General features: G+C 40.3%; 1 protein-coding gene across 3 annotated transcripts in view; it reads right to left on the reverse strand.

Moving 5' to 3' along the window:
- Positions 1-12,116, reverse strand: part of LOC149471146 (N-acetylated-alpha-linked acidic dipeptidase 2-like) — a 160,925-nt gene that overhangs the window by 59,343 nt on the left and 89,466 nt on the right. For all 3 annotated transcript variants that reach the window (XR_016307249.1, XM_089656563.1, XM_089656570.1), the window contains 4 exons: positions 6,701-6,812; positions 4,602-4,788; positions 2,291-2,392; positions 1,662-1,787 (listed from right to left, as the gene is read on the reverse strand). Coding sequence is in view for 2 of the 3 variants with exons in the window: in XM_089656563.1 (XP_089512689.1) it covers positions 1,662-1,787; positions 2,291-2,392; positions 4,602-4,788; positions 6,701-6,812 (527 nt within the window). In the remaining variant the exon portion in view is untranslated. The remainder of the gene's footprint in view (positions 1-1,661; positions 1,788-2,290; positions 2,393-4,601; positions 4,789-6,700; positions 6,813-12,116) is intronic.

Genomic DNA, 12,116 nt, shown 5'->3' on the forward strand with positions numbered 1-12,116 from the left:
CAAAAAGGAGCAGCTAAGATACAAGGAACAATGTGCTGCTGGTCTTGTCCTCCCACCTAGAACTGTTGAGTGAGATGTTACAGTTGGTAGACCTGAGCAGATAATGAACAGAAGATCTTCCCAGTAATTAGTGTGGCAGGATTAATTACATCATGACAGATGTAAGTGCAAGTTGTCAAAAGGATCAGTTTGTGAGACTTATCACCTGTTGGCAGCAGGAAAAATCCAGTTACATTCTCACTGAAATGTGGTTTACTTAGTAACTAAATAAATTAACCTCAGTTCTTCCATACATTCCAGAAATAACAGCCTATGATGTTAAGGTGGGAGTTCTCACATTAGCCAAAGGAAGCTATTAGGCAAATACATGGCGTTTTAAGACTGAGCCATCCCTTATTCAGGATACCAGCTGTAATCAGCTGAAAGTGTACCATTATTCTGGGGTCCAGAGGATGAGTGCGCCATTGTTTTCTGGAGTCCAGAAAATCAGGATGCTATTGTTCTAAGGCCCAGTAGACCAGATTTGCCATTGTTAGGAGGCCCAAAGGACCAGTGTGCCTTTGCTCTGCAGCATAGACTACCAATACAAAATATATAGACCCATAGGACGAGGTTGCCATTTTATTGGGGTCTTACAGGCAATGTTCCAATGTTCTGGGAAGGGACATGGTGAGTAAACAATCATTGTTCTTGAACCATGACTACAGGAATAATGTTGCCATTCTTTCTGGTCATTCAAATACCCACACTCTTGAATGTGAACATTGTCTGGCCGTTATGTTGACTTATAGGCTTCCACACTCATGCATCAGCAAGAGTGTTAGGTCCTAATCAACTTAGGAGTGTAATCTATGAACCTAGTCTTGGCCCATTTCATTTATAAAGCGTAGTCCATAGTATAAGCTTTAGTTAGACTGCCAAGTTAAAGTTTTTGGCTTCACTGTAATGAGTGGAGCAATGATTAGTTTGGTCTGGTTCCCTGAGCCAAAGGAGATTCCTCCACACTGGCCTCTGAATCTCCCTGCCACATACCTGGAAACTTTAAATGATCAGTGTAAATATTTATCATGACCCAGCCAATCACTGGAAGGGGCATCCAGAGGGTGGCTGGGGAGATACTAAATATTTAGGCAGCCTTTTCCTTCTACGGTTCAGGTTCTCTTGGGGCTGCTGTCCCTGGAGGCAGCATTACTGAGACATGAAACAACAGTCTTGGCCTCAGCAGCTGCTGGTCCAAGGGCCTGGGTAACCTTGCCAATGGATGTTTGCTGGAGGGCACTGCACTGAAGTCCTGATCTGGAGAAGGATTTCATCTCCCTCCCTTAGGATGTACCTCTGGATCACTGATAATTCTTTAGGTTAGTGGCCTCAAATCCACATTCGTTTTGGACTGTAGTAACCTCAGTTTTCAGAACAGAAAATTTCTTGAACAAAAAATTCTAACTATGAATGTTTTTAGGGGGGGAAAATAAAAAAGGGTATATATTTAAGTGAAACCTATTTATCACATCTAGGAATCCATTCCAGTAGTGGGCCTGGAGGAAATTTTAAGGCTTTAGAACAAAATTAGTGGACTTGATGGCAAGAATGTTTTCACAAGCAATTTTTCTACAAACATTCAAAGAAAAATTAACTGCATATAGTTGGCCTAACTTTCTTACCTTATTTCCTCGGAAGATCTTGCCATACCTGGCAATTACAACTTTCCCAGTGCAGTTGATACTCAAGTTTCTTTGCAGATAGAAGAAGTCTTCAGTGCGTGCATAGTTCACGTACACCAGGTCTCCCTGCAAAATAAACCAAAATTATACTATGGCAAGTGCAAAAACACTAAAAGCACATCAGCTTGTTTATATAGTTCAGCAGCTGATCACTCATAGCTCACCGATACTATTCTCTGAAGACCACTGCAATGTCTATTGGCATTCTTAGAGGACAATCGCAGGTACAGCCTGTAGCAGTCATAAAGCTCTTTGGGTTTCTTACGTTTTGTATCAGATTGATGCAAAGAAACTGCTATTCTCACAAAAATATGGCTGGCTGTCTCTGCAGCCTTCCTATATTCAATGTGCCTTTAATTTTTACGCTGCTTCTGGGAAGCAGTTTCACTACTAAATCACATTAAGAACTTTACATGAACGCTTTTGAAATGCATCTTCCGCCTTCCTTTTCATCGTTAAGAGTTCATGTGACCATTATAGGCAAAATTAGCTTGCAATCTGCTCTGAAGAAGAATGCATAAAATCAGGTAGAAATGAAATATCCAGACGCCCATGTTAGAACTGCTTACCTCTGGTTCCCCCTGGGCTGAAAAGGCATTATAGGGAGGGACAATATCTGTGAAGTTTTCATAGCCATCTGGAGGTGGTTCTGATAAAGAAGTGTTAAACACCTGGAAAAATAAAAAAAAAAACAACAATTTCTTTTAGATTTAAAATGTTAATTACCAGTTTAAATGATTAGTTAATCACAGCCATCCTGTGAGGGCCAAACTAAGGGACTGTACAACAGCTGCATTGAATACCATGCACCAACCCAACAAACTTCACACACCAGCCAGTATAAACAGGTTGATGACTTACCATCCTATGGTGCCTACTTAGTTCCATGGTCAACACCACTTGGCAGAGCCAGCAGCTGACCAACATTTAGCTGTCTGTAAGGGTGGCAAAGTAAAAAAATACAATTAAAAATAAAAACCTACTGACACTATTAGCGGTATTACCAGGGTCACAAAGGTCACTTGCAACAAGGCCCTGGAGTTCCACCACCGGGCTCCAAGGATAGGGTCCCAAGGCTTGGGGCTACTCAGTCTAAAATGTCTGGGCCTATTTTTTTCGTCCCAGCTTGCACCTGGGAATAGTAGACTTTGTTAAAAATCTCCAGCCTCAGTTAAATCAAAGAATAAATGGTGAGCGCAAGACAAAAAAAAAGGAAAAAGTAAAGCAGCTAGCACAACGTGGCAAACCCTCTGTTTCCACCAAAACAAAACACTATAATATCAATGTGCAGCGCTAATAATCAATGCTGATCAGTGTGATTGTAGAAAAGAAAGGAAACATCATAAAAAAGAAACAGAGAATAGTGAATACTCCAATGAAGTGATGTGATCAAATCAACAAAATGTAGCGACTTCTATGACTTCCGCACTGCACCTCCACCATAAAGCACTCACCTGAAGTAAGTAGCAAGCAAGCCCAGAGCGGAATGACAATAAGAGGTGTTCCTGCTTGTTCCTCCTGCTGGTGACCTGATTGAAGGTGGGATCTCCAGAAGCCAGAGATATACCAAATGAACAATCAAAAGTAGAGTAGCCAAGTATCCATCTTCAGCCCACGGTGAACCAAGGAAAGGGATTCCTCCTAGAGGGCAAGCCCATAGACCGAGCTCAAAGACAGCATCATATAGTGCAGTATGTTTCATTAAAAAGATAGCAACCACATGGAGCATAAAATCATCAATGGATAAAAAGCAGTTACAAAGATGGCTGCCTGACCATCACATGGACGCGGCGGCGTGACGTCAGCACGTAGACTCCTCACTGACGCAAGTTCTCAAAGGGATCCAAATGATTGTTCATTTAGTGTATCACTGGCTTCTGGAGAGATCCCACCTTCAACCTGGTCACCTGCAGGATGAACACCCATTAGTATCATTCCGCTCTGGGCTTGCTTGCAACTTACATCTGGTGAGTGCATTATGGTGGAGGTGCAGTGTGGAAGTCACAGAAGTCACTACATTTTGTTGATTTGATCACATCACTATTTTTGGGACTATTATGGTATTTAGAGAACTTATATATTTTCATTTGTCATACCGTCCATTTTGTTTCTTCATTGGAGTATTCACTATTCTCTATTTCATTTTTGTGATGTTTCCTTTCTCTTTTACTATTACACTGGTCATCATTGATTATAACACACATTTTTATTAGCGCTGCACATTGATATTATAGCCCCAGTCAAATGCTCACCCCCTTTCCCAGTGGTGATGGCTTGAAGTACCCCCCATACACACAGCGCCTAAGAGCCCAACTTTTCTCTATTGCAGTCAGGCAAAACAGGCTGGTCACCTTCTCATCCAAGCCTGTGTTTTGACGATCAAAAGGGCAGCAAAAGAAACATGAAATCATCTGTGTGCTCTCCCCCACCCACCATCAACATGTCCCTCATCAGAACGGTGAAAGGAGTCCACACGATGGGCTCAAAGTGCCATCCTTTATTTCAGGCTCTTGTATTTCCCTGTACAACAGAGCTTGAAAAAAAAAAAGTCCGATTTTAGACATTCATGCTAGTTGGCATTTACTGTAAATTACCATTACATGATTTTTTTTTTTAATAAACAGCATTCACTAGCAGTTTCATATCTTACAATGGGTTTGAGTCGACCTAGAGAAGAAGGAAAAAAAAAAATCTTGCCAAAAAACTTTAACCCATTCCAGGACTAGGGGAAGGGAGCAGGGTCAAATGAACCCCTGCCGTTCCATCTGCTCCTCCATATAATATTTGAGTGCAGTATTTGATTTTTATAGAATTGGTGTTCAGAGTACCACTCAACACAACACAAATACTTGAACATAGAAAAACTAACAATCTCCTTACCTCTGTTCCATGTTCATCAATAACAGAAATATAATTAGGTTTGCTGCTGTTGGGATAGGACAGCAAGACATCGTAATGGACCAACTCGGCACTATCCAACCCAAACGTCTTCCACTGTGCTTGGATACGTTCTGCCAGATTCAGGTTCTGCTCTGTCCCGGCCAGATGAGGAATTTTTGTGAAATCCCTAGAAGAAAAAAAAAGTTAAAAAACAGTAAGACACAGGCACAATCTCCTAAGGTATTCAAACTGTGTCTGAAATACAGTCTTGTATAATTAAATTCCAGCTTAATATTGAGGAATTAAAATATTTAGAATATTTTCTTGACAGGGGGTGCAGAGGACTAAGCTATGGTCACAAAGTACGACAGATATGCAGGACACTGTATGAGCAGTAGAATACTATGCATACATTCACAGATTTCCTTTATTGTATTTTCCTGGCCTAAAAAATAGATTTAAATACTAATTTGGATGACATTTACTTTGCTAAAACATTTTTTTTTAATAAAAGGTTTCTAAATTTTAGCTGCAGATCTCCAACCCTTGAGCCAGTTCTGGTCTACATGTACTCATGACACTGGTGGCTGAACATTAGGGGAGGCTTCCCTTCATTGACAGTGCTGGACCATGCCTGCTCAATGTGTGTTAGCACAGCTGCAGGTGACAGTATGAAAATGCAGGAGCACAATTGGGAGACAGTTGTCAGATCACCAAAAAAGCCTTTGAAGTTACATTAGCATTCCAAATGTTACATGAGATATTAATCCCCATTCACATTTGAGGAACACACTTATGTGCTTTTTTTTCCCCCACTTGACAGCAAAGGGAAGCCCATTCGCTTGAAAGGATTGACCTATGCACAACAAATTATCTCCTGCACCTTTTTTGGGCTGGGCAGGGAGCTTCACGCTAGACGTGACTTAAAGGGGACTGCAAGCGTGATGCAAGTTTGGGCACATGTATTGCCTTTCAGTCAATGAGCACAGAAATATACGTGTGAGATTCTGGCTTAATGATTAGATTTAGACCGATTAATAACTTTTTTTTGTTAAACACCACATTTGCTCTACATACCTTTTTGTAATGTAGTAACCAATAATTATTAGGTACTCAGAATGTGCAACAGGGGAACCCAAAAAGAAGAACTTCACAAGCTGTCCCATAATGTGTTATCTGAACCCCTTAAAAATGTGTATTCCTATATTACAAAGTATACACTCAACTTGCCACCATTAGTTACACCTTGCTAGCGCCAAAAAATATCCCCCACACCATTACAACACCAGCCTGAACCATTGATACCAGGCAGGATGAATCCATGCATTCATGTTTACGCCAAATTCTGACCCTACATCAACAAGGCATTTTCATCCACACAATTGCTACTCGCTGGATATTTTCTTTTCCAGACCATTCTCTGCAAACCCTAGAGCTGGCTGTGCATGAAAATCCCAGTAGATCAGCAGTTTTTGAAATACTCAGACCAGCCCGTCTGGCAACAACAACCATTGCACGTTCAAAGTCACCTAAATCCTCTCTTCCCCATTCTGATGCCCAGTTTGAACTGCAGCAAGTAGTCTTCACATCTACAATGTATTGAGATACTGCCATGTGATTGGCTGATTAGCAACTTGTGTTACCAAGCAATTGAACAGATGTACCTAATAAAAGTAGCCTGTGATTGTATCTATAAAAAAAAAAAAAAAAAAAAAGCATAAACTGAAGATATCACACAAAATATATCATATCAAATAAGAACATACAAGACCTCCAGAAGACCTAGGGATGAATTAAGAGTTTCACTTTGTACAATGCATTAATAGGCTGTTTTATTAACACTGCATTGAAACTTTCTAGTTCAATATGCAGCCAGCTACAATTTTCTAAAAATTCAGTTTTTTGTTCTAGTGTTTAGATACACTATAATGAGGAAGGGCAACTGTAGCCCAAATACTTGCAAATGTTTGTATCACATTCCATGTGAATTTAAAAATTGGAATGAATTTACACTGGTACCACAATCCAAGCCTATAATGAGGCCATGATTACACCCTGCCCTTGTGAGTGCAGAATATAAAAAGGAAAACAATGCTTACTGTAAAAACATTTTTATATTTTCTGCCTTCATTTCCAATACAAGATCCTTTCGTACATCTACATGGACATGCCAGACATCCCCCCGATCTTCTGCTGGCTTGATGAGCCATCCTGGGGGCAAAAAGGAAAAAAAGTGTCACATAAGGAAAGATTCTGCCAAGAAGTGAAGAAATAATAGAACTCCAGGACACCGTTTAATAATTGAGGAACTACTGAAATAACTAGATTCCAAATAACCATTATACTTTTCCTAGCAGTGGCAGAGAATGTGATCCAGAATCTGACAACCTTAAATATATGAGGGCTCATCTACTAAAGAGATTGGATCTGTCTGAAGGTTCTCATTTGCCCAGGTCATGTTGTATCTAGTAGTAGTTGGTCACATTCAACTGGATGGGATCTTGACATTTCATAGCTTCTCAATGTCACTTCGAATGTTCTGAGTGTCAGGAAAATACCCAGCATTTATATTCACACAGGTAGGAGGAACACCTTGGCCCAATCACCATGGAAAGGCAGATGTCTGGGACTACCCAGATTGGGCTTTAGTTATTTTCAATAATTAAGTGTTCTTGCATGGCAAGACCACTTACTGTTATCACACATATATATTCTTATTATTATAGCCAAATTTACCACCCTAACTCCTCCCACAGTTTTTACACTACATAGACAGTAATATACTGAAACGTGCGGATTGTTCCCGATTGGTGTGCTATTACTTTGTGGAACGTTTCGCCAAATGGTTCACGAAATATCAGCATTTTTGTGCTGAAATTGGTGAGATAGGAATGAATGGCGCAATGTTCAAAACTAGAGTGGGAGCTGACAAAAGCTAGAGTGTGAGCTGAAAAATCAGGACATGATTTCTAAACTGCCATAACTCCCTCATTTTCAAGCCCACCTACACAAATATTGTATCAACACGTTCAGCTATTCCTGCTGCCACTAAAAATCCACAGCTAAGCCATAGTCCTGATAGTTTTCACAATATGACCATTTGTTTGCAACTCACGCCGCCCATTGACATTCATTGAAACTCCACTCTAGCCACCTCAAATTTGAAGGGCAATTTCTAAACTGTGACTGTGCCTTCATTTTTAATATTTCAGAGACATATTATCATCAAAATGTAGGCCTGGGTCTTGTGATTCTCACAATATAAAGCTCTTTAGTGTAGAATTTATAGTTTTTAAACTACAACTATTTGAAGATGGCAACCGCCAGTGAAGTGAGCAAGTTGGAGCAGTTTGTTTTTAACCACTCTTCTCTACCCTTGCTGTAGAGTGAGTTGCCATAGGAACCCAGGTGTGTGAGCAGGCAGCAGAGTGACAAGCCACTCCACCCAGTTACTCCGCCCACTCCAGTTGTAGACTACTGGTGGAGCCAAGAACACTTCACACAATTTCCCCAGAAATTGTAGCTTTTCCAGTTTTTATTGAAGTTTCCAAAAATAAAACTACCTGCAACTGCAGAGGAGAACTATAGAAAATAAAGTAAATATAGAGGAAAGAAAAGGTAGCTTCACAGGGCATTCAAATGACCATACATCAATAGATGATAATAGAATAACTATCCAACAGTACGACAAAGTTGTGATTCAACCATTAAGGCTGGATCTGGATGTATCCATGACTCTATCCTTCAAGTACCAAGTCTTCCAAGCATTGTCAAAGGATTGTATATTGTCTATAAAGAAAAAATATTCCTGCGCCAATATAAATTGAATGAATCACCCTTCTAAATTGCTGCTGTACAAAAATTGTGAATACACAAACAGTGAGATATATAAATAAACAGCGCAAAATAGATATTAATAAATCACAAAATATCAAAATCCCATATCACTTAGTGCATATTTGTATCAAAGGAATCTTCAAATAAAAAACTCCATAAAGTCCCTTGTGGTGAAAAATAAAGACCTCCAAATGAAATTTCTAGCCTTCCACCTTTCACCCGTGCACACCAACATCAAATGCACTCACCAGATTTTGGTGAATGTAAAGCCTTTATGCAAAATGGCCGCTGGAACGCACCACTCGGTGCCGTACGTCTGACGCCACTTCCGGTGAGTGGCGCGCACGCCGAGCGGTGCGTTCCAGCGGCCATTTTGCGGGATTTAGGCTGGTTCTTTGCTGTGTCTCTGCCTCATCTGACTGCATTGATGTGGGAACCCTGGAGTATGTGCTGGCTGTGATCATCAGGCTGTCTTGGGCCTAATAAATGTGCCTTTTATGAGCTATTGAAATGTGAGTGGCCTGGAGTCTGTTCATTATGGTATAGGATTGATCTTGGCAATATTACACTATGTAAGCTTTCTTCTTTGACAACACGGTGGAGCAAGCGAGGAGGCCACGGTGAGGACCTGAAAGAGGATCTTATCTTGGGGAGGCTAACATTGAGCGGATGAAAAGAGGGCTTGGGATTCCCTATAAAATTCCTAAAGGCTTTACATTCACCAAAATCTGGTGAGTGCATTTGATGTTGGTGTGCACGGGTGAAAGTTCGAAGGCTAGAAATTTCATTTGGAGGTCTTTATTTTTCACCACAAGGGACTTTATGGAGTTTTTTATTTGAAGATTCCTTTGATACAAATATGCACTAAGTGATATGGGATTTTGATATTTTGTATATTGTCTAACCTACATGCTAACAGTCTCTCAAAAGAATAGATAGATTGGGTAATATAGAGATTACTTCGGATAAATTGGGTGGCTTATCTCCTCTACAATGTCTTGGTATAGTCATAGAGATTACTTCGGATAAATTGGGTGCCTTGTCTCCTCTCGAATGCCTTGTTATAGTCAAACGAGCAGCTAGTAATATACAGGTAACTACTTTGACATGACAGGGAAGTCATCAATTCTTAAATTTTAAATTGCTAGATCTGGTGCAGGCTTAAGTAGTACTCCCTTGACAGTGGAGAGGAGTCAGAACACACTTCACAAGAAGCTACAAAGTTTCTTGCACAACCAGAAGACATGGAAGAGATTGCCCACAACCTCTCCAACACAAAGTAGAGCCTCCCAGTGTATAGTGAGCTATACGGTATGGAGTGAGGTACCATCTAGATATTTTTTGTGTAAGTTTCCTGTAGTTAACACAGTGGGATATAGCATAGGAATATTTGAATGCGTGTAACCATTGTGTTTGAGTATATGAGCTGTGGAGATCTATATCCCACGCCAGGATAGGGCCGGTTTTATGGAAAGAACTTGTTTTGGAAAAGGGTGTAAAAAAAAAAAAAAAAAAATAGGTAATCCCTTTGGTATATTTAAGTGGGTTGTTATAAAATTGCCAAATTCTGGTGTCTAGTTGTAAGAGAGGAGGAGGAGATTTCAATAGAAAATGGTGAATACTAAACAACTTAAAGAGTATTGACAATGAAAATTCGTTACCCTTTTGTAAATCTCGTAGACTTTTAAGTTTAGCCTGTTCATAAAAATCTGTTACATCATGTATTGTAGACCATAACAAGACCAGTCAGTATCCGCCAGGTGCGGAAGTAAAATATTTAGTATATTCGTGGGTATAGATACGTCAGCAGGGGAAGAAATGGCAGTCTGAAGTTTAGTAGCTAATCTCCAAGCCATTAGCGAGGCTTTAACCGTGATACGTAGTTTATTTAAGGACTGTGGAACCCATAAATTAGCTAGTAAAAGGTGTCGGAGATCATGAGTCGGTATGGATACTGTAATGACGTGAGACTTATCGTGGAAAAGGAAGCCCAAGACGGAAGTTTTAGTTCTAATGGTTTCTGCCAATGGTTCAATCATAAGATTGAAGATGAGGGGCGATATTGGACTTCCCTGTCTTGTGCCATTTGTGATACTGAAGGTCTTAGACCATGGATTTGAAGTGTATACCTGGGCTGAGAGGGTAGAATATAATGCTAATACCGCCAAGAGTATTGGGCCCTGGAAACCAAATTTTTCCAGGACTTGTGTCATATATCCCCAGTGTACTCTATCGAACGCCTTCTCTGCGTCAATAGATAGGAGCATAGAGTGCGTTCGGGAGCACTCACCATAATCAATATTGATTATTCGTCTTGTCGTGTCCAACGCTTGACGCCCTTTTGTAAAGCCTGTTTGGTCCAGTTGCACCATGAATGGCACAATTTATCAGTCTGAGTGTCAAAAGCTTGGCGTATATTTTGATATCAGAGTTCAACAGTGATATCGATCTAAAGTGTGAAGAAAAACTGGCATCTTTCCCAGGCTTAGGGAGAGTGACAATATGTGCCCTCAGCATTTCTTGGGGAAAGAGTTGTGTAGCAATCGTACGTACAGACATCCATTTTGCTAAAGATCCACCATCTTGTGTCATTCTCACTCCAAATCAGTCCCCCTCCCTTTTTGTTGAATGGCATGTGGTCCGTGTGTGTGCTGAGTTCAGGAGTGCCCAGGGCACAGCTGGATACACTTCATGGTTGTAAACCCAATTAGCTGGTTCCAGGGTGTCTGTCAGCCTCTTGCTCTGGCCGGATCGTAAAGCTATAAACCCGTCAGTCACTGGACTTGAAAAGCATTCCGAAATAGCAGTAAAACATACATCCCACTTGGAACCACTTTCTCATACAATTTCATAACTCCCGGCAGGAAAAAGGTACAATATAACAAAGCATATATTCAGATAGGTCAGTTTAATGCGAGTCACCTGATACCTTACATCACTAGATTACGTCTACCCGAGAGCAGAAAACGATAACCGTCACAGGCAGATATGTCATATCTGGACATTTTTTAGGAAAAGGTCCAATAAGGAAAAGAAGCATAAGACCAGAGGAAGACGAGGAGGTAAACGGTGCAATAGACAAAAGAAAGAAAATGTGAGCGAGGAAGGCATTTTTAACTTAAGTAAACACCCACTCACCAGTGAAGAAACTAACCTTTTAAGTAAGGGACTTAAGTATGCCCCACCAGCTAAACTTAACAAGTTTAACACATTTATCGACATTCACAAGTTTACCAGAAGATTGGCCCTAAAAAGACATTTTTTAAGTAATCCCCCTACTTGTGAAACTAGAAATCAGAAAGCAATTAAGAATTCTCATCTTAAAAATGCTTCTCTGTTCAACCCCCCTGCGCATTCATACATCACTATCTTTAGAACTATGGTGCTTAAAGACCTGGATAATATAAGAATAAGGAATCCGAATAATTTTAATCCAAAACAACTTGATTTAACCATTAATAGGTTACTAAAGGAGAAAGACCTAGTAGTCCGCCCCGCGGACAAAGGGGGCGGAGTAGTGGTGATGGATAAGGAGGATTATTTGACACAGGTTTATAACATCTTAAATGATAAAGACACCTATTCAGAATTAAGGGGTAATCCACTTATTCCATATAAAAAAGCCCTAAAAAACATAATCGAACAGGGCTTCAATACAGGAGTCATTAACCAAAAAGA

The sequence above is a fragment of the Staurois parvus genome, unplaced genomic scaffold, assembly GCF_062004578.1.
Source record: "Staurois parvus isolate SC_StPar_1 unplaced genomic scaffold, SC_StPar_1.0 ptg000027l, whole genome shotgun sequence".
NCBI classification, from domain to species: domain Eukaryota; kingdom Metazoa; phylum Chordata; class Amphibia; order Anura; family Ranidae; genus Staurois; species Staurois parvus.